This window comes from Sinocyclocheilus rhinocerous, unplaced genomic scaffold (assembly GCF_001515625.1).
Source record: "Sinocyclocheilus rhinocerous isolate Xijiao unplaced genomic scaffold, SAMN03320098_v1.1 scaffold886, whole genome shotgun sequence".
Classification (NCBI taxonomy): Eukaryota; Metazoa; Chordata; class Actinopteri; order Cypriniformes; family Cyprinidae; genus Sinocyclocheilus; species Sinocyclocheilus rhinocerous.
The window spans coordinates 329,975-357,802 of NW_015631204.1; the positions used below are offsets into that span (position 1 = coordinate 329,975).

At 38.2% G+C, this 27,828-nt stretch overlaps 4 protein-coding genes and 1 long non-coding RNA gene across 6 annotated transcripts in view; 2 read left to right on the forward strand and 3 right to left on the reverse strand.

Moving 5' to 3' along the window:
• The window catches only part of LOC107741659 (beta-adrenergic receptor kinase 2), a 58,666-nt gene extending 48,977 nt beyond the window's left edge, over window positions 1-9,689 (reverse strand). For both annotated transcript variants that reach the window (XM_016554426.1, XM_016554427.1), the window contains exons 1-2: window positions 8,184-9,689; window positions 1,874-1,950 (exon numbers count right to left, since the gene is read on the reverse strand). In XM_016554426.1, the coding sequence (XP_016409912.1) occupies window positions 1,874-1,950; window positions 8,184-8,296 (190 nt within the window). In that variant the 5' untranslated portion in view covers window positions 8,297-9,689. The remainder of the gene's footprint in view (window positions 1-1,873; window positions 1,951-8,183) is intronic.
• A 1,752-nt stretch (window positions 9,690-11,441) lies between these two features.
• On the reverse strand, window positions 11,442-13,028 carry LOC107741686 (uncharacterized). Its single transcript, XR_001640223.1, has 3 exons — window positions 12,971-13,028; window positions 12,584-12,627; window positions 11,442-11,496 (listed from the first exon to the last, which is right to left on the reverse strand). It is a non-coding gene; the product is annotated as an uncharacterized LOC107741686 (long non-coding RNA).
• Window positions 13,029-15,815: 2,787 nt separating this feature from the next.
• On the forward strand, window positions 15,816-18,258 carry LOC107741660 (beta-crystallin B1-like). Its single transcript, XM_016554429.1, has 6 exons — window positions 15,816-15,916; window positions 16,166-16,312; window positions 16,948-17,066; window positions 17,490-17,622; window positions 17,702-17,844; window positions 17,926-18,258. Exons 2-6 carry the CDS (start codon window positions 16,187-16,189, stop codon window positions 18,101-18,103), a joined length of 699 nt encoding a protein of 232 aa, XP_016409915.1. The 5' UTR covers window positions 15,816-15,916; window positions 16,166-16,186; the 3' UTR covers window positions 18,104-18,258.
• A 1,697-nt stretch (window positions 18,259-19,955) lies between these two features.
• LOC107741687 (short-chain specific acyl-CoA dehydrogenase, mitochondrial-like) lies at window positions 19,956-24,258 on the forward strand. The gene is made up of 9 exons (XM_016554460.1): window positions 19,956-20,115; window positions 20,210-20,359; window positions 21,374-21,485; window positions 21,710-21,861; window positions 22,057-22,227; window positions 22,869-23,006; window positions 23,141-23,236; window positions 23,361-23,417; window positions 23,499-24,258. Exons 1-9 carry the CDS (start codon window positions 19,960-19,962, stop codon window positions 23,649-23,651), a joined length of 1,185 nt encoding a protein of 394 aa, XP_016409946.1. The 5' UTR covers window positions 19,956-19,959; the 3' UTR covers window positions 23,652-24,258.
• A 1,308-nt stretch (window positions 24,259-25,566) lies between these two features.
• On the reverse strand, window positions 25,567-27,053 carry LOC107741688 (claudin-5-like). The gene has a single exon (XM_016554461.1). The coding sequence runs from the start codon at window positions 26,921-26,923 to the stop codon at window positions 26,270-26,272; it is 654 nt and encodes a 217-aa protein (XP_016409947.1). The 5' UTR covers window positions 26,924-27,053; the 3' UTR covers window positions 25,567-26,269.
• Between the last annotated feature and the right edge of the window lie 775 nt (window positions 27,054-27,828).

The following is a 27,828-nucleotide window of genomic DNA, read 5'->3' on the forward strand; positions in this document are numbered from 1 at the left end:
AATTGCCGCTAATTTGAAAGTGAAAGTAAAACATGCACAGCGCTTTTTCAAGCTATTTGAAAGCCAAGAAATCCGGGGAAAAGAGGGAAAACTCAAACGAACAATTGCTTGACGCCGAATTGCGGCAGTTGCCGCTAATTTGTCCTCACCGTCACAACCCTACCTACAACTACTCTAAGAACTTTAGAAAACAAACCATTAACAGAAGTCTGGTCCATTTCCATCTTCTAAAACTTTAATAATTTAACACATTTGCATGTCTACTGTTCTATGGTCTATTAATGGTCACATGACATGCAGATAAACAAATACAACATTTTATTTCTTTTTATTTTAAATTTTTATGATTTAAAGGAATAGTATACCCAACATTTAACATTTATTCACTATCAGACCATTTAAGATGAGTTTGTTTCTTCAACCAAACTGATTTGGAGAAATTTAGCATTAAAGGGGTCATGTGATGCTTTTTTAAAGATCATTATTTTGTGTATTTGGTGTAATAGAATATGTTGACATGCTTTAATGTTCAAAAAACACATTATTTTTCAAATACTGTACATTATTGTAGGTCCTCTATGCCCCGCCTCTCTCAAACGCTTAGTTTTCTACAAAGTCCCTCCTTCCGACAAGCACAGTCTGCTCTGATTGGCCAGCTGACACAGTGCATTAGTCTTAACTTTGATAAAGAATATCTCTTTGGTTTTGAGACTTTAGTCTTTGCAACTTCAGGGATCTTATCTATTCAGGAACAGCTTGTAACACTCCAAAGAGAAAGGAAAACTTGAAATCGCATTATATGACCCCTTTAAATCACTTGCTCAGCAATGGACCCTCTGCAGTGAATGGGTGCCGTCAGAACAAGAGTCCAAACATTAATGACGGTTTTGTTACTAACAAACACAGCTTTTCACTTCACAAGATGTTAACTGATGGACTGGAGTCATGTGGATTACTTGTGATGTTTTAATCAGCTGTTTGGACTCTCATTTTGACAGCACCCATTCACTGCAGAGGATCCATTGGTGAGCAAGTGATGTAATGCTAAATTTCTCCAAATCTGTTCTGATGAAAAAACAAACTCTTCTATATTGGACAGCCTGAGGGCAAATACTTTTTTCAGCACATTTTAATTTTGGGGTGAAATATTCCTTTAATTACTTACTAGTTTTTCCATCAACTCTCAAACCCCAGGTGGGGAAACCCTGTTCTAACAAATCTAACCATTTTGTTTGTTAAAACAGGTGATAAGAATCTCAGCTACCCTAACGAGGCACTATCAGCGTGTTATTGTCTATGTGTGCAAAAAAAAGTCAAGAAAGAGAGAGAAACCACTGAAGCAGATCCTCACTTGGGACTTCAGACACAGAAGTAAGTAAAAATTAAAGTTAATCAAAATCTGGGGCTGGCTGCCGTGTTCCCATGGTGCCTTCACAGCTCACACTTCACACATTTCAGCAAATGCCTTTTCTCCAAAAGCACCAAGTGGAAAAAAAAGCATGCTTTCACTTAGGTACCTGAGGTTATTTGGGCATATGCATTCATCACACCACAACACAAGAGCATTTGTACGACATGCTGTCTGACAAAGAGTTTAACTGTTCAGGTGACTAATAGAGAAAAGCAGACATAACGGCCAGTGGTCACAAAGAACAAAGAGCTGTCTTTGACTCGGCAGATAAGAAAAAAGGAAGAACAAGATCCTTGTTTAACTTCATGGTGATTATTAAAATGTCCTCCTCAAGGGTCTGTGGTGGTTTTTTTTTAGAAGCTTATTCGAAGAATTACAAATCTGAAATGATGACAAAGAACTTCGGAACTTTTTACAAGGCAAATCTGGCTCAAAGCAACATGAAAGATTGAGAAAACTCACCAATCTTCTGGTTGAAGATTTTGTCAAAGGTCAGTTCATCCCTTTCTTCCAGGTACTTCTGCATGACACTCCGAATACTGCAAGAAAATGGGAAAAAATTACTTTAGTTCAAAACCCCACATCAGCTAAGACCCATCTCGCCCTGAGAGAAAGGTAAGTGGATTTTTCAGTCAGCCTCCTGCGCTGGCCTTCCACCTCGATCCCGGCCTTAGTTTAGGTCTCTCCACAACCACCTGCTCAATTCTCCGCCCGTCGCTTCCCAACGGAGGGCGCTGCCACACTGCCCTGGGAGAGGGTGTTAATGAGCAGCAAGGTTTGGGAGACTGAATCAATTAGCACCCCCTCCGAGGGCTCATTATCACCCAACCACAGGCCCACAGAGTCAGAGTGCAGGTCAGGGGAGATAGGAGTGTCCCCAAACATGCTCCTGCAGTCCTGGACCAGACACAGACACCCCTGTAGTGAGTGACCTGACACATTACGGTAAACGGACAGGGCTGATAACAGGACTGCTAATATAAATAGGGCTGTGCGATGATGAAAACTCATTACATATTTATGGTAATTAAGTTGGCGATATAAAATTAAGCAATACTGTGAATATTATGAAGATGCAATGAAATTTATATTTAGTCGTTAAGTTATATCAGTGTGACAGTATGCAAACATTGCATAGAAAAGACAAACTGTCCATTTCAATTAATCAATTCATGGCTCTGATTCAACTATACGTTTGAATCATTATTAAAAAAAATGTCACTATACCATTTTAATAAGTTCAAAAGTTTAGGGATTTTTTTTTCTTAACAAATTTTTATTCTTAACACTTTTATTCAGAAAGGATGCATAAAATTGATAAAAAGTGACAGCAAAGACATTTAGAATGTTACAAAAGATTTCTATTTCAAATACATGCTGTTTCGGGATTCATCAAAAAATTCTGAAAAAAAGTTTAATGGTTTCCACAAAAATATTAAGCAGCACAAAGGTTTCAACATTGATCATATTAAGAAATGTTTGCTGAGAAGTAAATCAGCACATTAGAATGATTTCTGAAGCATCATGTGACATTGAAGACAGGAGCAATGATGCTGAAAATTCAGCTTTGAATCACACGAATAAACAACATTGTAAAATATATTCAAGTAGAAAAGAGTTATTTTGAATTTAAATAATATTTCACAATATTCCTGTTTTTACTGCATTTTTAATCAAATAAATGCAGCCTTCGTGAGGATAAGAGACTTTAAAAACACTAAAAATCTTACTGACCCGAAACTTCAGAACTATATTATACAAAGGCAAATATTGCTATTGGTTACCATGTTTTTGTTATATTGGTGCATATAAAATAAAATCATTAAATATTTCATCTAATTCTAGCATTAAAGGAGTCATATGATGCGACTTCAATTTTTCCTTTCTCTTTGAAATGTTACAAGCACTTGGTGCATAAAGAAGATCTGTAAAGTTGCAAAGACTAAAGTTTCAAATCCAAAGAGATATTCTTTATAAAAGTTAAGACTTGTCAATGCCCACCTAAAACGCCTCCTTTAAACACGCCCCCACATGTCTACGTCACTGTGTGGGAAGATTTGCATAACGCCGCCCAAATGTTCACGCAAAGAAAGAAGGCATAACTTTTATTCTTGCTGTAGTATTGTTGCCGCCGCCGCCGCAAAGATGCTGTGTTTCATAGTGAAAGCGAAACTACTTTGTTTGGCCTTCCAAAAGAGGACGATATCCGCTTCGTCATGCCTGGAGCTGATCCGGACGCGTTTCAGAAAGGTGGGGCATAGAGGAGAAACAATAATGTACGTTATGTGGAAAATAATGTGTTTTTTTTAACCTTAAACCACATAAACACATTGCATTACACCAAATAATGTTCTTTTTAGCAACATCATATGACCCCTTTAAAAATTCTAGAAACACCCGTCCAAGTAATTTCAGAGCAAATACATAAGTAGGGATATATCAAATCAATATAGGCTTAAAAATAATATTTTAGTGCCCTGCCCTAGTAAATGACTTAACACATTACTGTAAAAAGCCAAATCTGATATTTAGATCACTTGAATGGCTGAAAGCTCAAGCCTGCGATGAGCTCTTTTAAGACATAAACAAACTTTTCATTTATTAATGATGACTACATGTTGTTTCACTCACGCATCGCATTCATATTTTATAGCCTGGCCTACATTATTATGACACATTAACTGGCCTTTAGCATCTCAAAAGCGGTAACTAGTTCAAAACCACCAACTAATGGATACAATTTAAAATGCAGGATTGCACCCGTGCAGGAGATATTGTATTCAACCACAACATGCGCGACCTCTCGCTGCCCGTCTCTCTCCGGATTCAGACACATTCAGCTCTTTCTCTGTCTGTCTGCAATCTCATCAGTTCCGTCCCACGGTCCAACGTCCATGTGACTGAAACAATCTCCAGTCTCTTCCACTCGTCTCGCTGTCAAAACAATCCCACCAGCTCCTCAAACACTTCCAGTCATGCTGTCAAAATCTCACCTCTCTGCCAGCGGGCTCACGACTGGCCCAAGGAGAATGTAGCAGAGCTGCGCTATCTCTCTACGCCGGCAAAGGACAAAGTACCTTCTATTTATTAACAAACGCCTTTGTTGTACCATCAGCTTATGCTTTCTTATGCACGCTGGATCATTGCTGTCAATATGGGATATTGATATGGTTCTCTTACACCACAGAGGTTTAAAAACGCTTACTGAACAACAACAAACAAGTGCTTGAGTGTCACAAGAAGAGTTTGATGGTAAACGAAAGTCTTAGTCAGAAGGTGCAGCTGGGAGTGGCACGAAGCTTATGGATCCCATAATAATGCTAATGATGGGGACACTGATGTCAACGGCTAATGCTTTCACTCGATCTGTGGTAATGCCGCCCTGCTGCGGACTACAGTAATCCCTCAGAGCAAACAGGGCCACTAAAGCAGACTAATCACAATAAGGAGCGGATGTATGGTTTACCACTTTGCAGAACGGAAAAGCTAACCCTAGTTATCGTTTCCGATTCGTACCGCGCATTACCGCATCATCCGGGGAGGCTAAATAGCCCATCGGCACATGCATCATCTCGGCCCAAGGAGAGACTTTTATATTGGCCTTGGCGTAGGAAGGAAGATGATTAATCGTAAATGAATCTTGCCGCGAGTTTACTCTGCCTGTGTCCTGATGCTGGCCGACTCACAGAAGACTCTTCAAAAAGCCTGATTGAATGCTTTTGCAGGATTATATGTTATGTTTACATAGGTGACAATCACTAAGGACAAGCTCTGTAAATAATCGGCAGGTCAGCAATAAAACTGAGCACTTAAAACGCACTACTTTCAGATATTCTCGGTTAAAGGTTTCAGAACCATCACGTCAACAAAAACGTCTTTAAAGCTCAAGGTGGCACAATTTCAAATTCTATTAGCATGCTAAAAAAAAGCATGAACACTGAGGTTAATGCATGCAACTTTACATTTAACAAGCAATTAAAGCAACAAGTTAAACAAAATTATTCCATCTATACCAGCGTTTCCCACAAAAATTTGTAAGCTATGGAGCATGGTACATTTTAAAGTTAAGCGCATCAATTAGGTGCTCCAACCCATTTTCAGGGATCATACCGAACAGAGTCTTTGCATTGACTTGTAGCTGGTGGACTTTTTAAACCAAAATCTTTTTACAACATTATTATCCCAAAGACAGAAATACAATACTATTGTCAAGGTGTGGTCATATTTACAGTTGTTCAGCAAATTTTCATGGGTGAAATCCAGTCATTCCAATAGGATTCTACATGATCAGGATTTTTGCTTGAAAGTAGGGCTGCACGATAAATCGCATGCGATATTTAACGCGCATCTTGTCAGAAAGCCGGTTCTGTAATCAGCGGTAAATCTCCATCACGTGCGTGCTTTCACATTGAGCAGCATTAACTACACAGAGCCGTTGTTCACTGACGAGCTGCGCAAAAACTCGCGCGAATATGAACGTGGTTTGGCGCAGCTCGTCAGTGAACAACGGCTCTGTGTAGTTAATGCTGCTCAATGTGAAAGCACGCACGTGATGGAGATTTACCGCTGATTACAGAACCGGCTTTCTGACAAGATGCGCGTTAAATATCGCATGCGATTTATCGTGCAGCCCTACTTTCAAGCAAAAGATTTCCCCACACAGATTCACAACGGATTCAAACTGTTCACAAAAATTTGCTGTGATGACTGATAGAAAATGACCTGTTTGGTTTGAAAGTGACTTCTGTGTGAGCTGTGCTTCACGCATCTCTACACTATTGACAACATATACCTTTTTGTCCTGCAAAATTTCACCAAAATAAATGTAAATGACATGTTAATTTTTCATAAGTGATACTTCACACTACAGTAGTAAAATTACAATACTGTCCTAGTTTGAGTTAAACCCTCACTACATTCTAGGTAATTAAACATTGGGAAACACTATATACCATAACATGCTGAGGAAAAGTCTAAACATGGCCTTAATTGCCCATATTTCCAAGAAAGGGATGCATTGCTACCTGTGCACTTTTAACCAGTCTTATCTGTTTACCTGACAACAAAACTTGCAGCTACACTGAGAGATCACTAATCACTTTTAAGTGTTATATAAACTTTAAAAACATTCCAACTACTGCAATTCCACGAATGCGCAGGCTATACTGAGACACATGCTCATGTAAACTGTACAATAAAAGCATTGTGTTGAACCACAGGCTTTACATTGTAAACTGACAGCCGTATCACCACAGTGATCCAATGAGATTAGCAAACTGTGAAATATGAAATACCATTTCCTATTTCTTGGGCCTTGGTTTGTTACCAAAAGCAGGTCTAAATAACATTTACAATGTTCAGTCACCCGATGGGGTAGTAAATGGCCAAATAACTACATAAAATGTGACGCCATAGTCAGTTTATCACTTTTACAGTTTTCGGACGGTGGCCATAAAAAAAAATCCAATACACACAAGGGACTCCTCACATGATATCCAAGAGGACAGGTACAATAATCTCCAACAAAGACCATAATTAACAATATTTTAGGCCTATCTAATTATGTATAGTATAGGTTTACTACTTCTAGACACCATGAGATTCCTTGCTTTCAGTGGGACAAGAATTGTTGAATGTCTAGCTAATATGAACTAATTAAATCTGACAAATATTAAATTTTTATATAAAGATTATTTTATTAACTGACTAACTTATTTGGATGAAAAAATATATATATTAATTCATTTCCATCAGTTATTTACAAAATTGTTATTCCACATCCTGCCCAATTTTGTCCTCCAAACAATGTGCAATTCGAAGGCAATGAAAACAAATTGTGATTTATGTAGGCTGTGTGGAAAAAAGGGGTTAAAACGTAAACCTAATGCTTACCATTTGAAAGCAGAAGTTAAAAACTCTAAATTAAAAATGATTAATCAAGACAAACAAAAGCACAAACTAAAAGTTAGCTAACTGATACGAGGTGCAAGAAACACATTCAACATATTACATACAATACAATACTCCAATACAATACATACTGTCTGCTTCAACGCTTCCAAAGCATTGAAGCATTCAAAATCAGTCTAAGCATTCAAAACAGTCACACAAAACCCCAACAAAGGGCATTTGTATGCCTTATTAAATATGCAAGCCCAAATGTGAAGGCAATGTCAGAATTTCGACCTGTTTACAGTGAATATCACCCTCAACCCTGTGTAAATCTACAGGTGATAAGAGCCATTGATTCACACGGGGGAATTTTCCCAGCAGGCCTCAGTAACTGCTGAACAACCTCAAAAACACTAAACACAGCACAAAAATGTGTGACATTAGCTTTTTAACACAATAACTAGTATTTAGCCAACCTTACAAAAAAGTACTGTAGTGTTACCACGGTATCAGATACTACTAGTCAGTACTGTACAGGCCTAATTATCATATTCATAACATCGTATTTACATGTTACTCTTAAGTATTTAAATAACATGGTATATTACTAAGCTATATACAAGTAGCTAGTCTAAAAATACCATGGTGTTTTCTGTAAGCGAAAGAAAGCAGTAAACAGTAAACCCTGTGTGTAACGTTACATGAGAGGCCATTGCTAAGGATGGTGACAGGGAACACTTAAAATCGCTTATTTAACACCAAATTGCACGAATATTCAGTCAAAATGCAGTGGAAATTGATACCTCAATATGTTGACATGTCAACCCACTGCTTCACAACAAAATGTTAATGAGTATGAATCAACTGTCGTTTCGCTTACCTGGGTTCAGGAAGGATGATTTTCTTGCTCGCGCGGGCCGCTGGAGTCGATTTGCTCTTCTCCATCGCCATCAGGTAGCTGACATCGGCGAGAACCGCTTCGAGGTCCGCCATCTTCGAGCCCTTTGGGTCGAACCGAGCCGCTAACGGTACCAGAACCGTCCGTGAGGGGACGGTGGGCGGACTCAGCACGAAACGAGCGCGGGAGCTGTAATGATGATGGTGGTGGTGGTGGTGATGATGATGCGCGAGAGAGGCGCGAACATCTATCCCAGCCTCAGTTCTTTTTTTTATCGTTTTTTTTTTTCCCTTCAGAAGTCTCTCAGAAATCAATCATCGTGGCTGAAAATAGACGAAAAAAGCAGAAGGAAGAAGAAAAAAAAATCCAACCTGAATAGAAAATCTATAGGTTGCTTATCTATGAAACAACGTCACCCTCAGGTCCACTGGAGTTGTAGAAATGGCTTCTTGTTTCAGACAGGAGAAATATATGTGCATGGCATCACCTCCAAGCCCGGAAATTTCCAAAACAATGATAATTCTAGATGGGGATAACGATAATATCGATTAATCGAACCCCCCATCCAGCACCCACCCCCTTTGGGTGAGTTTAACGCGAACAACTCACCTGCCGGTGTAACGACCGTCAGAAAATGACATGCAAGTTAATTTAAGCCACCGTCTGTGCAGATGAATGGAAATAACGGGCTGGTTAACTACAAATACATGCAAGCTGGCCAGTCAGTGTCACAAATGGATGATGCTCTAATCAAAACGTCGATGCGATCCCGTTAAAACCAACAAGACATAGAACATGAGTCGTAAACGAGCGGACAAGACGATCTCATTAAGGTATTAAAATAAAGCAAGCCAGCTCGCTGCAAAACTGACAAATCACCAATGCATGAAAATGGACGCTGTTCAATCACATTAACCAGTTGACAGCACGCAAACAGACCACATATAATAAGGGTAATATGTATCCTCCTCTTCTTAAAAGGCGGAAAGATGGTGGAAATCAGAAGCCCAATGGTTGGAGAAACATAAATAATGGCTAGCGATGCGACACGAGCAGCTGGATTGTTTTCTGAATATCCAAAAAGCATTCAAGATCTAAACAGCATATGCATGTGTGTAAATATCCTGGTAATATCGCAAACAAATCCCCATTTTTGTGGTTCGATGGTTGAGATCTGCCTGTCACTCCTCTTGCTGATCCAAGCTGGTGGTCTTGAATTTAGAAGCCAATTAAAGGGCCAAAATTAAACTAGATGCGTTTCGATGTGGCAAGTCCATTGCCTCGTGCAGTGCAATGCAGTTTCCCTCTTAAACTGGATTTGCTTGCTCGTCAGTTTATTTATGTAATGAGAGGTGTGCTCTAAGCAAAAAACGGCTGAGATATTGCTCGACTGTAACCTACAGAAGAGAGGGGGGCGCTAGAAAAGGAAATAAGCAGATGTGAACGAAAGCAATCCGAGTTTCCTTTTCTAAAAAAAAAAAAAAAAAAAAAAGATTTATATACTTAAGATGAAACTGCAAGACAGGAATATACATAAAAACACAGCTACTGTGATTTAGTTGTGAATAAAAAAAACACAAAAATAAAGAGTTCACCCTGAAATCTCTGCGCTAGATCTTGCGGAACTTCATATGCATGGCTGTGCGTCTCAAACTCAAGCTTATACGGACGAAACTGTGAGTTTCGAGGAAGAAAAACGACGTGGCTTTTAACCCCGACACGCTTCGTTCAGGGGTTTCAAATGTACTTTCTTCCAAAAGACATCCGATTTGGATTTTTCGATGTTACTGCCGAGAGAAACCACTCTTTTCTTTCCCATCCGTGTTTGGGTCGCAGATCCAAGTCTTCATCTCTTCCGACATCGCTCAACAAAAACACTATATCCGTCCACATAAAACACTCCAGTCCGATTCCGCTCAGACCCTCCGGGAGAGACTGCTTCTTGAGGATTCCCTGCGGTTAATCCAGATGGGAATAGACGACTATTTTCTTGTTTTAGTGCTTGTGAGTGAGCTGAGCCCCACGGCGCGTCGTGAAGTGAAAGGCTTTTCTGAGAACTTCACTTCCTCCCAGCGGCCGAGTCGCTACAAAACCCGGCGCTGGAGCCGCAAAACCCGGCGATGGAGCCGCAAAACAAGGAGCTGGAGCCGCAAAACCAGGAGCTGGAGCGCTTTGACGAGGCGGAGCTGGACTCCAGTAAAGCAAAGTCTTTGAGGTGTGTAGTCTTGAATTCCTTTTGATTTTATTCAATGACACTTTTGTTCGAGTTGTTTTAGTGCCCTTTTGTTATACTTCTTTAACTGAATTGATTTAGGCAACATATGCTCTCTCTTTAAATAAAAGCGCCTGCTAAATGACTAAATGTAAATGCAAAAGCGTAAAAAACTAAGTATGTAAAAAAACTACTACGGCGAAGGCTGACTCATGCATATTAAATAGATCTTGGTGACGTTGCTTAGTAACCTTCCTGAAGCGCCCAGTCATGTTACCTCATTAATATTCATAAGTCGAACCTTCCCCATAGAAGGATTTTTCATTCGCCGTCTGAATAGCGCCCACTCACTTTTCAGCAAATCTGCTAGGCGTACTGGCGTACGTCACTGTACGTAATTAATATTCATAACCCATGGCTATATCATAGTAGCTAAGTCTAGTGGCTGCGCCATGTTATCTAAATAAAAATCGTTGTGTAAGCGCATCCCACCTCTTTATCAACAATGCATATACAAAAAAAGCATAGTGCGTTTTTTGTTTGGGTTTCTCCTTTCAGTTCCTGGTCATATGATTTAATCTGACAAACAATGATATTTAAACCCACTTCTAGGAACAAGTTAAGTCATGTTATGGACCGTTTTCGTTTATTCTCCAAAGAGAATTATGATATTTTGTTTCTCAATAAACCTGATTATTTTATATTGCATGCCTTTCCTATTCATGATCATTTGGCTTGTAGGCTTAATGCTCCCTCTGGCGGAAAACAGGCGAAAGTGCATTTTATTTCCTTGGAATAGTTCAGCCAAAAATTAAAATTCTGTCATCATTTACTCACCCTCAGGTTGTAGGAGTTTCTTTCTTCTAATTACAAAGAAATAGCAAATCACACATTGAGTTAAACTTGAAGCTTTGAAGTAGAAAAACTGAAATAGTATTTTCTTGAAGAACATCCTCGAAATAACGTTTTATTTACACCGTCGAAAAATCATCTTTTACTAAAACAACATTGTGGCATCAGTTCAAATGGAACTCATGGTGACGACCCTGGAACCTGGAAACACTCCTCGTCGTACACGATGATCTGGAAGACAGAGGTTGGGCGCCTTTAAAGATTTCAAGGGCACAATTAAAGACTTGCATGTTGGGGAAAAGGCCAAATGGACAGCAGTTACTCAACACCAGCGGATACATCTGAGGACTTATACTATTAAATTATAGCAAAAGCGTCCAGATAACAACATTCCTGGAGCACTTGCAATCATAATGCAATCTTTTCGGGCTTATGTAAGATTCCTTGGAAAACAACAGCTTGTTTTGGAGATCTTGATGAGTGGCAGCATAGTGTCAAATATGCGCTGAAAAAAATTGGCGTGTATTGGAAATTGCTTGTAAATTTCATCGCAAAGAACATAATGAATTAAACATTAAATTAGAAAAACGGAAATATCTTTTTCTTGTAAAATTTGTTTGATTTACATCTTTGAAAAATCTGACCATTTTTACTCAAAAATTGCTAGTAAACGTCACAATTACAAAGAAATGACAAGTAATAGATTGAATTAATGTGAAATTTTGGAGTATAGTATTTTCTTGTAAAATGTACTTCAATAATCATTGTTTGATTTACAACTTTGAAAAAAACTGTCAATTTTCTCTTAGAAATTGCTAGTAAATTTCACAAACAAATACAAAGAAATGGCAAGTGAAACATTGAATTAGTCATATTTAGAAGCAGAAACACTCAAAAAAAATTCTTGTAAAATGTATTTCAATCATTTTTGTTATAATTTTGTGATTTACAACTTTGAAAAATCGGGCAATTTTTACTCAAATTTCAAGTAAATTTCACAATTACAAAGAAATGGTAAGTAACACATTGAATTAAACATGAAATTTTGAAGCATTTTATTATTTTGTAAAATGCACTTATTGTAAAATAGTATTTTTTAAAATATATTTTTAAAAATGACTAAAACAAAAAAAATATAATACACTAAAAATGGTGTATATTAATTTTCACTCAGAAATTGCTAGCAAATTTCACAAACAATTACAAATAAATGACAAGTAACACACTGAATTAACTAACATTTTGGAGTAAAAAAAACTGAAATAGTCTTTTTCTTTTTCATTAACAACTTCAGAACGAATAATTTTTGACAGCATACCTTCCAATGGCCAGAGAACTTGGTGCAATGGTGAGTCATCTCGTCTGCTTGAAAACAAAGAGCAAGTGGATACAAATAGTTCAAAGTTCCAGATTAAACATAGAATTAGTCTATGAAACTTCACTAAAGATAATAGTGATGACAAATCAACACCCCATACATCTCACACACACACTAAACACCACAAGCATGGACATGCGCATCTGAATTAGACTAAATGAGACTTTACATCAGCACGGTCTGACTATGTGCTCTGTTTTTGAGTCATTCTCAAGTTATCGGACCAAACAGGAAGGCCTCTCTAAAAGAAGCCGAGGCCTGTGGTGGTGTAAACGTATGAGGGAGGTGGGGGGACAGACAACAGGCCCGTAGCGGAGAAGAACTCACCTCGCTTCGATGCCCTTGGGACGTCCTGATGTGAGAGTGAAAGCTGGGCATGTGCATGTACCCTTTTAAAGCCTCCCCTGGCAAAGGGCCCAGTAAAAGCCCCGGCTCAGCAGCGAGGGAGGGACCTACCATTGTCCAGCTGACAAAGGAGGGGTTAAATCTATACAGCTGGAGAAGTGCAAACGCCACACTATCCCTGCCTGGACGCTCGGACCTGGACACACGCGAGTCACATGCATATACGTGTCAAGGGCCGACGCGGATCTGAGACGGTGCATGTGCAGGGGGAGATGTGCTGGTCTTGGACACGTTCCATATATGACGCTCTTGTTTTGGTTCAGTGAATGCGTTGAAAATAATGATTGACAGCAGCAGGGGAGGTCTACTCTACAGTGATGCTGTGAAGATGTCATACACTTACAGTAAATAACATCATAAAAGATACTAAATGATTCAAAAGTATTAGGATTTACACAGTAATATATTTAGCTTTTGTACAATAATATACAGTTTTAAAATATCCATTGTTTGTGGCCCAGGATAATTAGGTAAATCAAACTTTTAGATAACCTTTAAATATGCTGAGGAAAATAATTGATCTTGGTCTTGGTTTTTTAATAGTTTGGAGATGTGAAAACAAAAAGTGAAAAAAGCTATTAACATGCATTAAACAAAAAAAAAAAAAAATTTTTTTAAATCAGCTTCACCTATATATTATATTGTTCAAGGTTTTTGTTTTTTTCTCAGATGAACCTCTATGACCTAAATGAATTACTTGAAGTATCACCTGTCATTTTAAATAATGTTAACCTCTCAAAATGTAATGTGAAATGTAAATGCAATATAAGTCTAATGCATTTTACAATAGCTTTGCATGTTCTCTCTGAAATTTGGGTAAGACTCATGTTTTTGAAATAAGTCTCTTATGCTCATCAAGGCTGCATATATGTGGTCAAAAAAATACAGTAAAAACCATAATATTGTAAAATAATATTACAATTTAAAATCTGTTTTCTATTTGAATATATTTGAAAATGTAATTTATTTCTGTGATGCAAAGCTGAATTTTCAGGATCATTATTCAAGTCTTCAGTGTCACATGATCCTTCAGAAATCATTCTAATATGCTGATTTGCTGCTCAAGAAACATCTATTATTATTGTAATAATATTGAAAACTACTGTGCTGCTTAATATGTTTTTGGAAACAGCATTAATTTGAAAATAGAAATCTTTTGTAAAATTATAAATGTCTTTTCTGACACTTTTGATAAATGTAATGTGTTCCTGCTAAATAAAAGCATTCATTTCTTTAAAATAAACATCTTACTGACCCCAAACCTTTGAATGGTATTACCGTATATGTTATTGCTATATTTTACATTTAAAGGCACAATATGTAATTTTTTGCCACTAGAGGGCGCGTATTCAAAACAAACAAAGAAAGGAAGGCTAGTTGATGATGCCGTGACTGAGTGTGGAATCATGGGAGTTGTGGTCTTCATCCCCACAGCCGATGCAATGAGAAATGTTAAACCACTCCAGATTATTTTTAGTCAATTAGATTAGTTTTAATCAATAAATATAGAATTCTGGCCTTCATTAACATTGCAGGAATGTAATCTAAAATGAAAAAAAAAAAGAAAAACTTTTTTGACTGTGACGAAACAACTTTAATAACAATAATAATAATAATAAGAAGAAGAAGAATACATTTAATGCATATAGCAAATTTCGAACATAAAATGCAAGCAAAAAAAGTTCACGTCAGAATATAAAAAACATTTATTATATACAATTAGATGAAAACTGTAAGGCTTCTATAAAGCTAAAGCATGTTAAGGTTTGTACACTGCTCTTTATTTATCACTGTGCTTTCAAAGGTTATTGCTAATCAGTGAGTCAGAGTAAGGAGAGGCTCTCAAAAGATACATTGCAGTTGTTACGGGGCTATTGCAGCATTCATTTGAGAAGATTGTAGCCGTATATCTCAAACCGCATGTTCAAAGAGTGCCTGTGAGACTCTGTGCAACTCCATGTGGGATCCTTCTGTTGCATAACAAGCTCATTCTGTGTCTGCTATCACACATACCAAGACACAAACACGACCTAAAAGATGCCATTGAAAACATAATATTAAGCCTAAAAATCATGAGAATCTGAATGACTGGGATCAAACCATTAATGGATGTCAGGTATGGATTTTAATATGGCCAACATTTTGTAGCAAGAATAATAATAATGAACACAATATTTTATATATATATAAAAACTTTTCTTATGGCCAATAGTAATAATAATAATAATAATAATAATAATGCATTATATGTTAAAATATAGATTCATATACAGTATAAACATCACAAGCTCTCTAGTATTAACTACTACTACTACTAATAATAATGCATTAAACCTAAAAAATATATATTATAAAAAATTATATATATATATATATTAAAAAATGTATATTTAAAATATATTAAAAATAAAAAACTATATATAAATTAATTTGATGAAGATTATAATTGCACACAAAATATATATTGTAATGCATTTGAAATCAGAGTGTATATCAGAGTGCAAACATCACAGCGTGTATTTCTTGTGAAACTCAGAGCAAAGTCAGAGAGCAAAGTAGAGTGGATTAGGATCACGTGACCCCTGACCCCTGTCCATATGTAACCTATAGCATAGAGCACCGGCTAAGAGGGAAAGTGCCATTGTCAGGGCTTTTCATTGACAGTAAAACGCTTACGGGCGCTGCGGGGAGAGCCTTCTGGGCTATGCGATGACCCTGCGGCTTTGGCACAGGCAAAGTCTGATGACGACGTGTTTCTATTGTACCCCGAGCGCCTCTGTACTCCCCTTGCCAGGGTATAAAAGTTAGAGCACTGGTCAGAGGGGGCCAGCACGAGCCAGCCAACCCAGCACAGCTGTACTCAAGCAGGTAAGAGCCCAGGTAAAACGGATACAGCAAAAGCTGAGTCCCTTCACCATCTCACAGATCTAGTAGGAAATTGCCCTGGATTCACTCGTTTTTCAGGGATTGGAACCATTTGAAATGTGAAGCCCAAACCGTACAATCCCTAACATTCAACCCCTGTCCCACAACACCAGTCCCACATGGATGTTTTGGAGTATACGCACCAGTTTCAAGCCTCATGACATTTTCCCACCCTTTACTCTTTTCTCACAGACGTTCTTGAACCCCTTCATCATGTCTCAGACCGCCAAGTCCACCACCAACCAGGGCACTGACGCCAAGGACAAGGGAGCTCCCGCCCCTGCCGCCACCAGCAAGGCTTCCAAGACCGGAGACCCCGGATTCATGGGTAACTACAAAGTAAGTATCTGGTTTTAGAGATCGGATTTTGTCAGACAGACCACTTACAGACATTGTGATTCGCATGAAACCTACACTCTTATAAGTAAAGTATCTTTAGTGGAATCTATGGTTCACAAAGAACCTTTAAAATCCATTGCAATAAAGGTTCTTTATAAAATGCTCTTTAAAGAACTGTTCTTTGAGGAACCCAAATGATTCTTCAACAAATAAAAAGAAAAAAATCGTTCTTTTTTGACTTCCATGAAGAACGCTTAACATCTATAGAACCTCCATTGCACAAAAAGTTCTTTGTAGTGGAAAAATATTCTTTAGATAGTCAAAAAATACTTCACACTAAGAAAAAAATTTATTTTAAGAGCTGTTCTGGTTCTGAAGAACTTTATTGGCTTCTATAGTTCCATGAAGAGCCTTCGACATCCATGGAAACTTTCCATTGTGCATAATAGAAAAAGTTCTTTAACGGTCTTAAGAAGGTTCTTTGGGGAACCCAAAATGATTCTTCTATGGCATCGCTGCAGAAAAATCCTTTTGGAAACTTCATTTGTAAGAGTATCCACAAAATCAGGCTTAATTGTGAAATTAAGAAAGTAAGTGGGAAACCTGGTCATGCTCTACTTCTTCGTCTCCTGCAGATCTTCCTGTTCGACCAGGAGAACTTCCAGGGCAGGATGATGGAGGTCCAGAATGAGTGCATGAACGTTTGTGAACGCGGAATGGACAGAGTCCGCAGTATCATTGTTGAGTGCGGCCCGTAAGTCACGGATATTTTCTAATGTGGATGGGGAAAACATAGAGGCTGTAATTAAATCTTTGAGATACTTTTATAGCTTATATCAGTATTTTGACTTACTTTTCTATTTTAATAAGTATTTTGTTTTGTGTTTTTGTCATTTTTTATTATTTTTTTAATATGCCTATATAGTTTTTACTCGTTTTTATTTGAGTTTTAGTTATTTTAGTACATAAAGTTAAACTAAATGAAAATTATATTTTAAAAATATTTTAAAATGTATTTTCACTTTTTCATTTTCAGTTTTCTTAACTATAACCCTGAGCTATATCTAGCTGGTACCATCCTTTTCCCTCCGTACTCATGCTGTCATCCCTCTATCCCTCTTTTTTTTTCCTCGTCCACTGTTTGGTACACATCTGTCCCTGCTGTCCATGTCTTCAGCTTTGTTGCCTTCGAGCAGACTAACTTCCGTGGCGAGATGTTCATCCTGGAGAAGGGCGAGTATCCTCGCTGGGACACCTGGTCAAACAGCTACCGCAGTGATTGTCTCATGTCCCTCAGACCCATCCGCATGGTAGGACACTTGGGAGAGCATCGCAACTTCTCCTTATTGTATTCAAATGCATGTTGCTAATTGGTCCAAATGCCTACAGGACCCCATGGAGCACAAGATCTGCCTGTACGAGCTGTGTGACTTCCAGGGCAACAAGATGGAGATCCAGGAGGATGACGTGCCAACCCTGTGGGCGCATGGCTTCTGCGACAGAGTGGGCAGCGTGAGGGTTCCCGGTGGAGCGTGAGTACCAAATCAAAACTCAATTAACGGCTAAGAGCAATACTATCCCATGTTTTACACACTCTGTTCCTCTTTTGGAAGTTGGGTGGGATACCAGTACCCCGGCTACAGAGGCTACCAGTATCTGTTTGAGTGCGGCGACTACAGACACTACAACGAGTTTTGCGCCTTCCAGCCTCAGATTCAGTCCATGCGCCGTGTGAGGGACATGCAGTTCCACCAGCGCGGCTTCTTCAATCTGACCACCGCTAAACAGTGAACTCACCCCGCTGCGGTCCTGTAGCATAGCGACTAGCCTTCTCATGGTGCTTTTTATCCCCGTACCGCCCCCTTTTCTCTGACTCCTCCCCCCAGAATAGATTCATTTAAATTGTCCCGGACATCTAACTGACTTTTTATGATGCCAATAATAAACATGTTTTGGAAAAACAAAAAAGCTGACTTCTCTTGTTATCCTTTTCTAACATTTAAATACACAAATTCCCCCACAAAAAAAAAAAAATGTCCAGGGAAAATTTAAATATTCAAAATATCTTAATTTTGCTAATAGAGCTATTTGGTTTTAATATAATTCTCATGGGATTTATATTCCATAATTTGAACATAATGTGTATTGTGTTACTGATTATTACTGTATCCGTACAGCAGTGTCACTCGCAGCTCACGAGCGACTCTGTGTGCATGTAATATGCCGCTGGATGCATTTGCAGCTAGTTTATTTAAGCGACCAATGCAGAGTGATTCACAAACATTTGTACGACTGTCTAAATTTTTGGTAACGTTAATTGAGTAAATATTAACGTAAAACATAATAATTTCCGTTATATGACCCTGTTTCGGTTAGGTCTAAAGTTAAGACCATTAATAAAATAGTCAATAAATAGAATAAGAATAATCACGTGCTTACCTTATTAAAATTCACTTCATGATTCTCCATGATTAGGCACGAACACGTATGAAATCTGAAATGTTAGTTTCCTATGTTCGTGTTGTTGTGGATGGTTTATTGTCATATGTGGGGTTGACCTTTACCCTGACATCTGACTGTTTCATTCAAAACAAATGTCACTCAGAGTAAACAAACAGTCAAACTCCTGCTAGTTTCTTGAAGAAATGCACGCGTTATGCATTCAGAGTTGGTTTATCTAACTGATTATACATATACAGAAGCACACTTCTACAATTTGAATGCGTTTTTTCTCATTACAGCTATTTTGGATAGTGTGAAAGTGCACAATGACCTTTTACCTACTTTTACTCTGCAGGTTCTGCGCATGCGCATAAACTCGTATTTCACTACCCTAACATATAAATGCTACTAGTGAAATACGAGTATATATATATAAACTAACATATATAGTTTTTTTGTACATTAGCCATGGAAGTTTCATGATTTTCTTTGTAATTTTACTATGTAAAATACTGTAATATTCAAATATTTTCTACTGATTAGATTATGATTTAGTGTTGCAATTTATGCATATTTTATTTCCATTAGGGCTGCACAATTAATTCTAATCGCAATTACAATTATGGATGCCACAATTATGTAATCGTTCAAAGCGGCAATTAATCGTTCAAAGTCCACTTATGTTATTCTGCACGCTTAAGATATGTTTTTTTTCTTTCTACATGTTATCTTAAGGGTTTTTCCATTGTTTTAGTTTTAGTATAACATTATAATACCATTCATATTTTTACTTTTTTTATAATTTAAAGAAGAAACCAATCCGATGTATATTTGACATTTGAGGCTTAATACTATAGAAAAGCACTAAAGGTTTTTCAGTTAGTGTTTTCAGCTTGTTTATTTTCATATAAAAATACAGCATGCAGTTGCATCAAAAAATGGCATAAACATCATTCAGTGTAAATTGTGATAATCGTAATTAATAATCGCAATTACAATTTCAAGGGAATAATCGACAATTATGATTTTTGTCATAATCGTGCAGCCCTAATTGCCATGTATCTATGATTTCACTGCTTTATCATTAACTTATTTCTGCGGAATCATATTTATGTTGCCGTTTCATTTGATCATTATTCATTTAGTAAATATATACAGTATACATGTTACTATAATCTTCTTTTCTGTATTTATCAGCTCTGGGCATGGCGGTAGGGCATGGCGTTCGCTGTTTGAGCCAGCTTGCGGAGCTGCCAGAGTTGCACCAGATGATGAGGCAGACATGTAGGGATTACGCTCAAAAAGAACTTGCGCCAATCGCTGCTCAACTGGACAAAGATCACAAGTTCCCAGCCAAGCAGGTAAAAGGAGCTTGAGCCATGGAGCTCCACAGTATTCACTGTCTTTCGATTAGAGCACATGAGGATGATTGTGGTTGATTTTTGGATGGTGTAGGTAAAAGAACTGGGAGCGATGGGTGTCATGGCTGTAGAGGTACCAGAGAGTCTGGGTGGAGCTGGGATGGATTATCTGGCGTACTGTCTGGCCGTGGAAGAGCTCAGCAGAGGATGTGCATCGACCGGAGTCATCGTCAGTGTGAATAATGTGAGTCGTCTTTTATTCTGTGAGTCAATTAATTCTTCTAAATCTGTTTAAGTGCACATTTAAAACTTCAATCTGTATTTGAATATATATGGTTAAACAATGAATTTATGCAGTGCCTAAAGAACTCATGCAATTAATAGCAAAAAATATTTTTAATATTTAATATTTTTAGATATATTTTAAAATATTTAAAAAATGTCCAAACATATTTTGCTAAATATACAATTCCAATCTTCCAATCCTACACCATGTTTTTGATCAATTCAAATTATATTTTGAAAAATATAGTTGAGACATAATTTTATATATATATATATATATATACACACACACATACATATATGTATAATTATTATATTGATACTTATTTTTTTCTCATACTGTGTATATATATATATATATATATATATATATACAGGTGCATCTCAATAAATTAGAATGTCGTGGAAAAGTTCATTTATTTCAGTAATTCAACTCAAATTGTGAAACTCGTGTATTAAATAAATTCAATGCACACAGACTGAAGTAGTTTAAGTTCCAGCACAGGAGGTGGCGGTATGCACCTTAAAAGCTGGGATGCGACCCGCCAATAAATCCACAGAAGAAGAAGAAGAAGTAGATACATCAGAGCCAAGATGGCGGCGCTTTTCAAAGCACGGAGAGGTCAGTAGTGTTACTGATTATTACTGTATCCTTACCGCAGTGTCACTCGCAGCTCATGAGCGACTCTGTGTGCATGTAATATGCCGCTGGATGCATTTGCAGCTAGTTTATTTAAGCGACCAATGCAGAGTGATTCACAAACATTTGTACGACTGTCTAAATTTTTGGTAACGTTAATTGAGTAAATATTAACGTAAAACATAATAATTTCCGTTATATGACTATATTATATAGAATCACTATTGCTCATACTTTACAGGTTACTAAACTGAATCTCTAAGTATCAAACCTGTCCTTTTCATTATCATTTAGCTGAGATTTAACGCATGCGATCGAATTGCTGTGTTTTAGTCGCTGTACCTGGGTCCAATTCTGAAGTTTGGCACAGAAGAACAGAAAAAGCAGTGGATTACTCCCTTCACCACGGGGGAAAGAGTTGGCTGTTTTGCTCTGAGCGAGCCAGGTAAACACAGCTGCAGTTCCATGAGATCTGTCTGCTTTCTAAACACAGGTGCACTCATACTCCTTCACACAACCACCAGATGTGGATTATTGAGATGATTTCATTTATGCTCTACATCTACAGATCCATAGAGTTGCCATTTTTATGCTAACATCAGTGAGAGCTTGTTTTCATCTAAGTGTGGTATGAAATGTTGTGCTGAAGATATGTTTTTCGCTATAAAGGAAACGGCAGCGATGCAGGTGCGGCGTCAACACTGGCACAGCAGGAGGGAGACGAGTGGGTTCTGAGCGGAACCAAAGCCTGGATAACCAACTGCTGGGATGCTTCCGCCACCGTCGTTTTCGCCACAACAGACAAGAGCTTAAAACACAAGGTTCGTGTGCGACGAATGAACTGATTTGAAAACGACTGATTATACAGTGTAATTTAAGTTCATAAAAATGTAAAGAGCTGAAATTGTTTTGATTTTATGTATTCATAGGGTGAATTGGGAATTTTCAAATGAAAAAAGACATTATTTATTTACTTGTATAATTATTTATACAATTTTATTTTACTTAAAAATCAGGGAATTAGTGCCTTCCTAGTGCCGATGCCTCATCCGGGGTTGTCTTTAGGGAAGAAAGAAGACAAACTGGGAATTCGAGCTTCATCGACTGCCAATATCATTCTGGAAGACTGCCACATCCCACTCGGCAACATGCTGGGAGAGCGCGGAATGGGCTTTAAGATTGCAATGGTATGCTTTTAAAGGTGCTGTATGTCATTTTTTGACTGTACTAAAGCATAAAAATAGCACAATATGTTTGCAGATATTTAGGAGAAACATATTTTGTTTCACCTGAAAAACAATGCTTCAGCCAGTTATTCTACTTTGAAATGTGCGTTCCGTGTTGGAATCGCTGTTTTTGTTTTGGTCTGTGTAATTCCACCTACTGACAGTTTTACCCAATAGTATTTCGGCACCCCGGGTTGCCAGTTGGTGGAAAACACAGCGTATGGCAACCATGGAAGCCAACAAATAAACTGCGTCAGACATTGCAAATTCTACCTGACCTAAAAAGCCATCCATCTAAAAACCTCTATGTCCAGAAGCATATTAAAATGCAGATAAATCAGCTCATCAGCGTACAGTGTCAATTGCGCATGTTCCTGTTGCGTGTCCTCAATCTGGCAACCTGTGTGATTGCTGAGTCTAAGGAGAATGGGCTGGGAGAAACAACTCTCTTTAATATTTTGAATTTGGAATGCAGTACCATTTCAACCTTTGTCGGTTACTGTAAATAAAACCATTTCATTTTAGTCAAGTTATAAAACTAAAGCTCTTTCACATTTGCTTTGTTTACATGGGATCTAATGCAGCTGTTTTCCATCCCACAGCAAACTCTGGACAGCGGGCGGCTTGGTATCGCAGCACAGGCTCTTGGTATCGCTCAGGCAGCGCTGGACTGTGCGGCTGATTACGCTCATAAAAGAACAGCTTTCGGCGCTCCGATTGGGAAACTGCAGGCGATACAGGTGATATACTGACTGTAACTCACCACAAACACTCCCTGTGTGACATTCAGAGGGAAAGTGGAAAGCTTTAGTGTTTTCATCTTTCATCTGGGATGATTCAGCTGCTGACGTTTCTCTATAAATGTCTCTTTCAGTTTAAACTGGCAGACATGGCCTTGGCCATAGAGAGCGCTCGACTGCTCACCTGGAGAGCTGCAATGCTGAGGGACGCAAAGAAACCTTTCACTAAGGTTAGTCTGTTTCCTCATAACTAACTATTGTGAAGTTTATGGTAAATGTGCTAATGGTTTATTTAAACTTGGGGTTAGTGGTGCAATGAATATCATGAAAAATGTGTGTTTTTTTGTACTGCAGGAAGCTGCTATGGCTAAACTGGCTGCATCTGAGGCTGCTACGTTTGTCTCCCACCAGGTAATCATCAAATAGATATTTTATTTCTAAACCCATCATACTGTAAATGCACTAACATGAGTATTTTGCTGAAATGTGAAGGCCATCCAGGTGCTGGGCGGGATGGGTTACGTCACAGACATGCCTGCTGAGAGACACTACCGTGACGCCCGCATCACAGAGATCTACGAAGGCACCAGCGAGATCCAGAGATTAGTCATCGCTAACAACATTCTCAAAGAATATCAGCAGTAGGAGAGCTGATGTTCACGTTGACTCGCTCTGTTACGACACTGTGCCTGGATTGGCTGATCTGGTCAGTCACAGATCTCAGGACTGTGTTACTGTGACTGGCCACTGAAGATGTATTAATGTTGCTCTATCACAGATAGAGTGACTCAAGACTGTTTGAAGTGCATTTTCTCATTTGTGCCACAAGAATGTAGTAGAGAGTCTGGATCGTTTGCCTTTGTATCAGACCGTAAGGACTAATCTTCACTGGGAATTTAAATGCATATCTGATTGTACATAATGAATTGTGTGTATTTGTTATGCATTTTAAAATAAATAATTATATCAAATTTTAATACTATGATTTGTTTAAAGTTGGTTTATTGTAACACACCTTATTGTAATTCTAAGATTCCTCTGATGATAGAATTTGGTTTGAATTATGGCTAAAGGGAAATTGTTTATGGGACAAAGTTTGAGGGTTTTAAAACGGCTAGCTTGGACTGGTACATGTTGCAGTTGTTTCTTTGGCCAACTTGAATAATACAATGCTGAAATCATGAACAATTTTCAGTGGGCTCCAAAAGTCTTGCGATCACTAGTGAAAAATCTTCTGTTTTGTCTAATTTATTAATAAAAAATGCATTAACAAAAGACAAATTTGTGTGAAAATTGAACTGAAAACATTTTTCATTAATGTCTTTGATTAGTTTGATTAGTGACCTACAAAAGTTCAGAATATGAAATATTTTGTATTTATTTGACATACTTTCTGTTTTTATGTTTTCAGTATCATAAAATGGTTTGTTTAGGTGAAAACATTTTTGCATATTTAAAAAATATTTCATATTTGCATATGTCTTTTCAACAGAATCCTATTAAAGAACCCTGTTTATTTAACACGTATGCATTTGTTAGTGCGTGTGCTGTTTGTTAGCTTATGAGGAAATGAGCACTTGACCAGATTTGGCTTCAGTCCCACGTGCTGCGGGTCTCTAATCTATCGGCCACATCGGGGGGAAGAGGCGCCATCATTTCCTGTGTGCCGTTTCTGTCATTTCAGAGCGTGTGGGCTTTTCCCACAGGACTCAGAACTGGGTCAAAGTTCCAGAATTCCTGAGACCTGAAATGATGCTGATGATTTTTTATAAGGATAAAGGTCACGGCTCTGACTTTTGTTGTCCTTGCTTTAACAATGCCTAAGATCATACGCAAAAAAAAAAAAAATGTAACCAGTGCAGGTTAAAGGAATGGTTCCCCCCAAAACATGCAGATTTTCACAACACAAGATGTAATTTCTGGACTAGAGTGGTGTATATTACTTGTGGATTATTGTGATGTTTTAATCAGCTGTTTGGACTCTCATTCTGACGGCACCCATTCACTGCAGAGGATCCATTGGTGAGCAAGTGATGTAATGCTAATTTATCCAAATCTGTTCTGGTGAAAGACCAAATGCATCTACATCTTGGATGGCCTGAGGATGAGTAAATGTTCAGAAATGTTTTTATTTTTAGGTGAAATATTCCTTTAACCTCTACTGGTTATAGTGGCCAACCAAAATTATATAAACACATTCATATGTATGAATGTCATAGCATTAGATTATTTTGAAAAAGATGGCAAAGGCACACTTTTCGAAGCTTTTGTTTGTTTTAAGTATATTGTCAAATGTGTTAGTAATTTAGGGAGCCATTTAGTATATTTATTCATTTTAACTGTATAAAAACAAGCTGGAAACGTTGGTTTATTTTCGAAAGATATCAGAAATCTAAAACAATATCACATAGCTTTTTCTACAATTCTTGTGTACACTTCAGACATTTCATGCATATGAAACATGCCTCATTTATGTACCATCAAAATTATGCAACTGGACACATTATTACCAAAAAACCTTTTATTTATTACTTTGAATATGCACAAATGTACTGAAAAATGGTTTCATACAACTATGTACAATCAGGAGGTTTAGATGATCAAAACAGTCTCATGTAAAGCTGCAGCCTGGAGTCTATAGGCAGAACAATAGGCATTATTCAGTGTCTTATTGAAGCACAGACCGTGTCTAATTAGTGCACTCTCATAAAGCGGAACAAAAACAAGAAATATAGACCCTCCCTTCACCCACCTTACGCCACAGTGATTAAAATCAAATGCAAACAAGTGGGCCGCTGACCCTAATATCACTAACTAAGACAAAAAATACCTGTGTACATCTAATTCATTATTACTAGGACAAACTGTTAAAGGAGCTAAAGACAGAAAAATATAATCAAACATAGTTTATACATACACAGTCAAAGTTTATACATTGTCAATTGATTATCTGAATGTTTGCTAAGTTTGGTACAAGACCTGTTGCATGTAACTGGGAAGTTGACTTACATTATTTCATGTAAAACTATTTTAAACATTTTTTAACATGCAGTTTTAATGGATATGCAAACTTTAAAAAATTATTTCTCACACTCATTTATAAGAAACAGAGCACCTAAAAATACATTTTCATATATATTTGAACCTTAAATCTAGTTTTTGAATTAAAAATACAATTATTGATGAACTACCCAGATATTAAAGTTTACAGCCTTGAAAGTCCATATGCGCAGAGCCACTAGTCCATGGTTGAACGTTGAGGTTCACACATAGTTTCGTTTATCATAGTCCCCATTGATTGATGTGCTTTTTGTAGGTGGAGGTACATATTTTAGAGGATACGAGGATTTCTCATCATGTGGACGAGAGAAACACAGGATCACTCCTCCGACCAGAAGCATGGCAGATGCTGCCCATCCGATGTAGAGCGCAGCTCCAATTTCTCTCTTCTTTGCATAAGGGACTTGAGGGTCGTAGAAGTCCGAGATGATGTTATTGGCCATCCAGCACAGAGGCACCAGCACAAACAAGCCTGAGATGATGTATATCACCCCTCCGACGTTGACTACTTTGGCTTTGATGGACTCTTTACTGATGCAGTTGGTGCACTGAGCACCGGCGATGGTTATCATCAGAGCCTGGACACCCAAAACCGCTGAGATGACCGTCAGAGCCCGAGCGGTCTGGAGGTCAGTGTTCAGCGCCAGGACGGAGTCGTGCATTTTACACTGCATCTGACCCGTGCTCTGGACCACGCAGGACATCCACAGCCCGTCCCAGATGTTTTGCGCCACCACGATGTTGCCCTCGATGAAGGCAGACACTTTCCACATGGGCAGCCCACAAGCCACCATCACCAAAAGGGTCCCGGTGACGCTCAAGCCAAGTCCAATAATCTCCAGACATGCAGAAATCATCTTTGCAAAGTTTTTTTTTGATGCAGTTTAGAAAGTCTAGAAAAAGTATTTTTGTTCAAAGCAGGTGTTCAGAGCAGAAGTATCTCTACATCGCTTGGCAGTGTTGCAGGATGAGATGCGGCGGGAGTTTTCTGCTCTTGTGTGCAGGGAGGATGCTGTTATAAGAGCACTCATAACAAAGAGGAGCGGCTCCAGCCAATCAGAGCGCAGCGCGTCTCCCGACAGCCAATCAGAAGTGAGAGCCGCTGGACAAAACGGGATAAGACTAAACTGTCTGCATCATTCAGTCGGAGTTTTTAAAAGTGACGGTAGCAGCAATATACTGGAAGTGGGACTTCCTTGTCTTCCTGGTATTCTTTAAGAAGAAAAGCCCACTTTACACAAGGGGGGCAGGTGTCAAAACAAGCACACAAATGTAGAAGATAAGAGGTAATTTCTTTATGTTGAAAAGGCACGTCAGACGGAGCGCTGCAAATGAAACCGCGCCTCAGGTGAAACGACCACGCGAATTAATTATTTTGGTTAAAAAGAGCACATAACACCGATACTAGCGCGAAAGGCTTTCCATTTTTTCATATTTAGCAAATGTGTGTGTGTGTGTCTGTGTGTGTGTGTGTGTGGAAGAGAGCAAGCGCTTACCTGCGTATTTCCCGGTCTCTCTCTCTCTCTCTCTCTCTCTCCCAATCGCTATTTTGTCTTATTACAGTTATTTTAAATACAATTATTTTTACAGTTATTACTTTTAAAGCGAACGTTTATCCGAGTTAACAAACCTTTTTTGTGTTCATTTAGCTGTTGTTTATTGAAGTTCTGTTGCCACTCAGTGGACGTTTGGCGAAGTGATGTAATGCGCTACACAAACTTGGAATTACTTCATAGATGTCTTTAGCTAGCAATCAGACAGA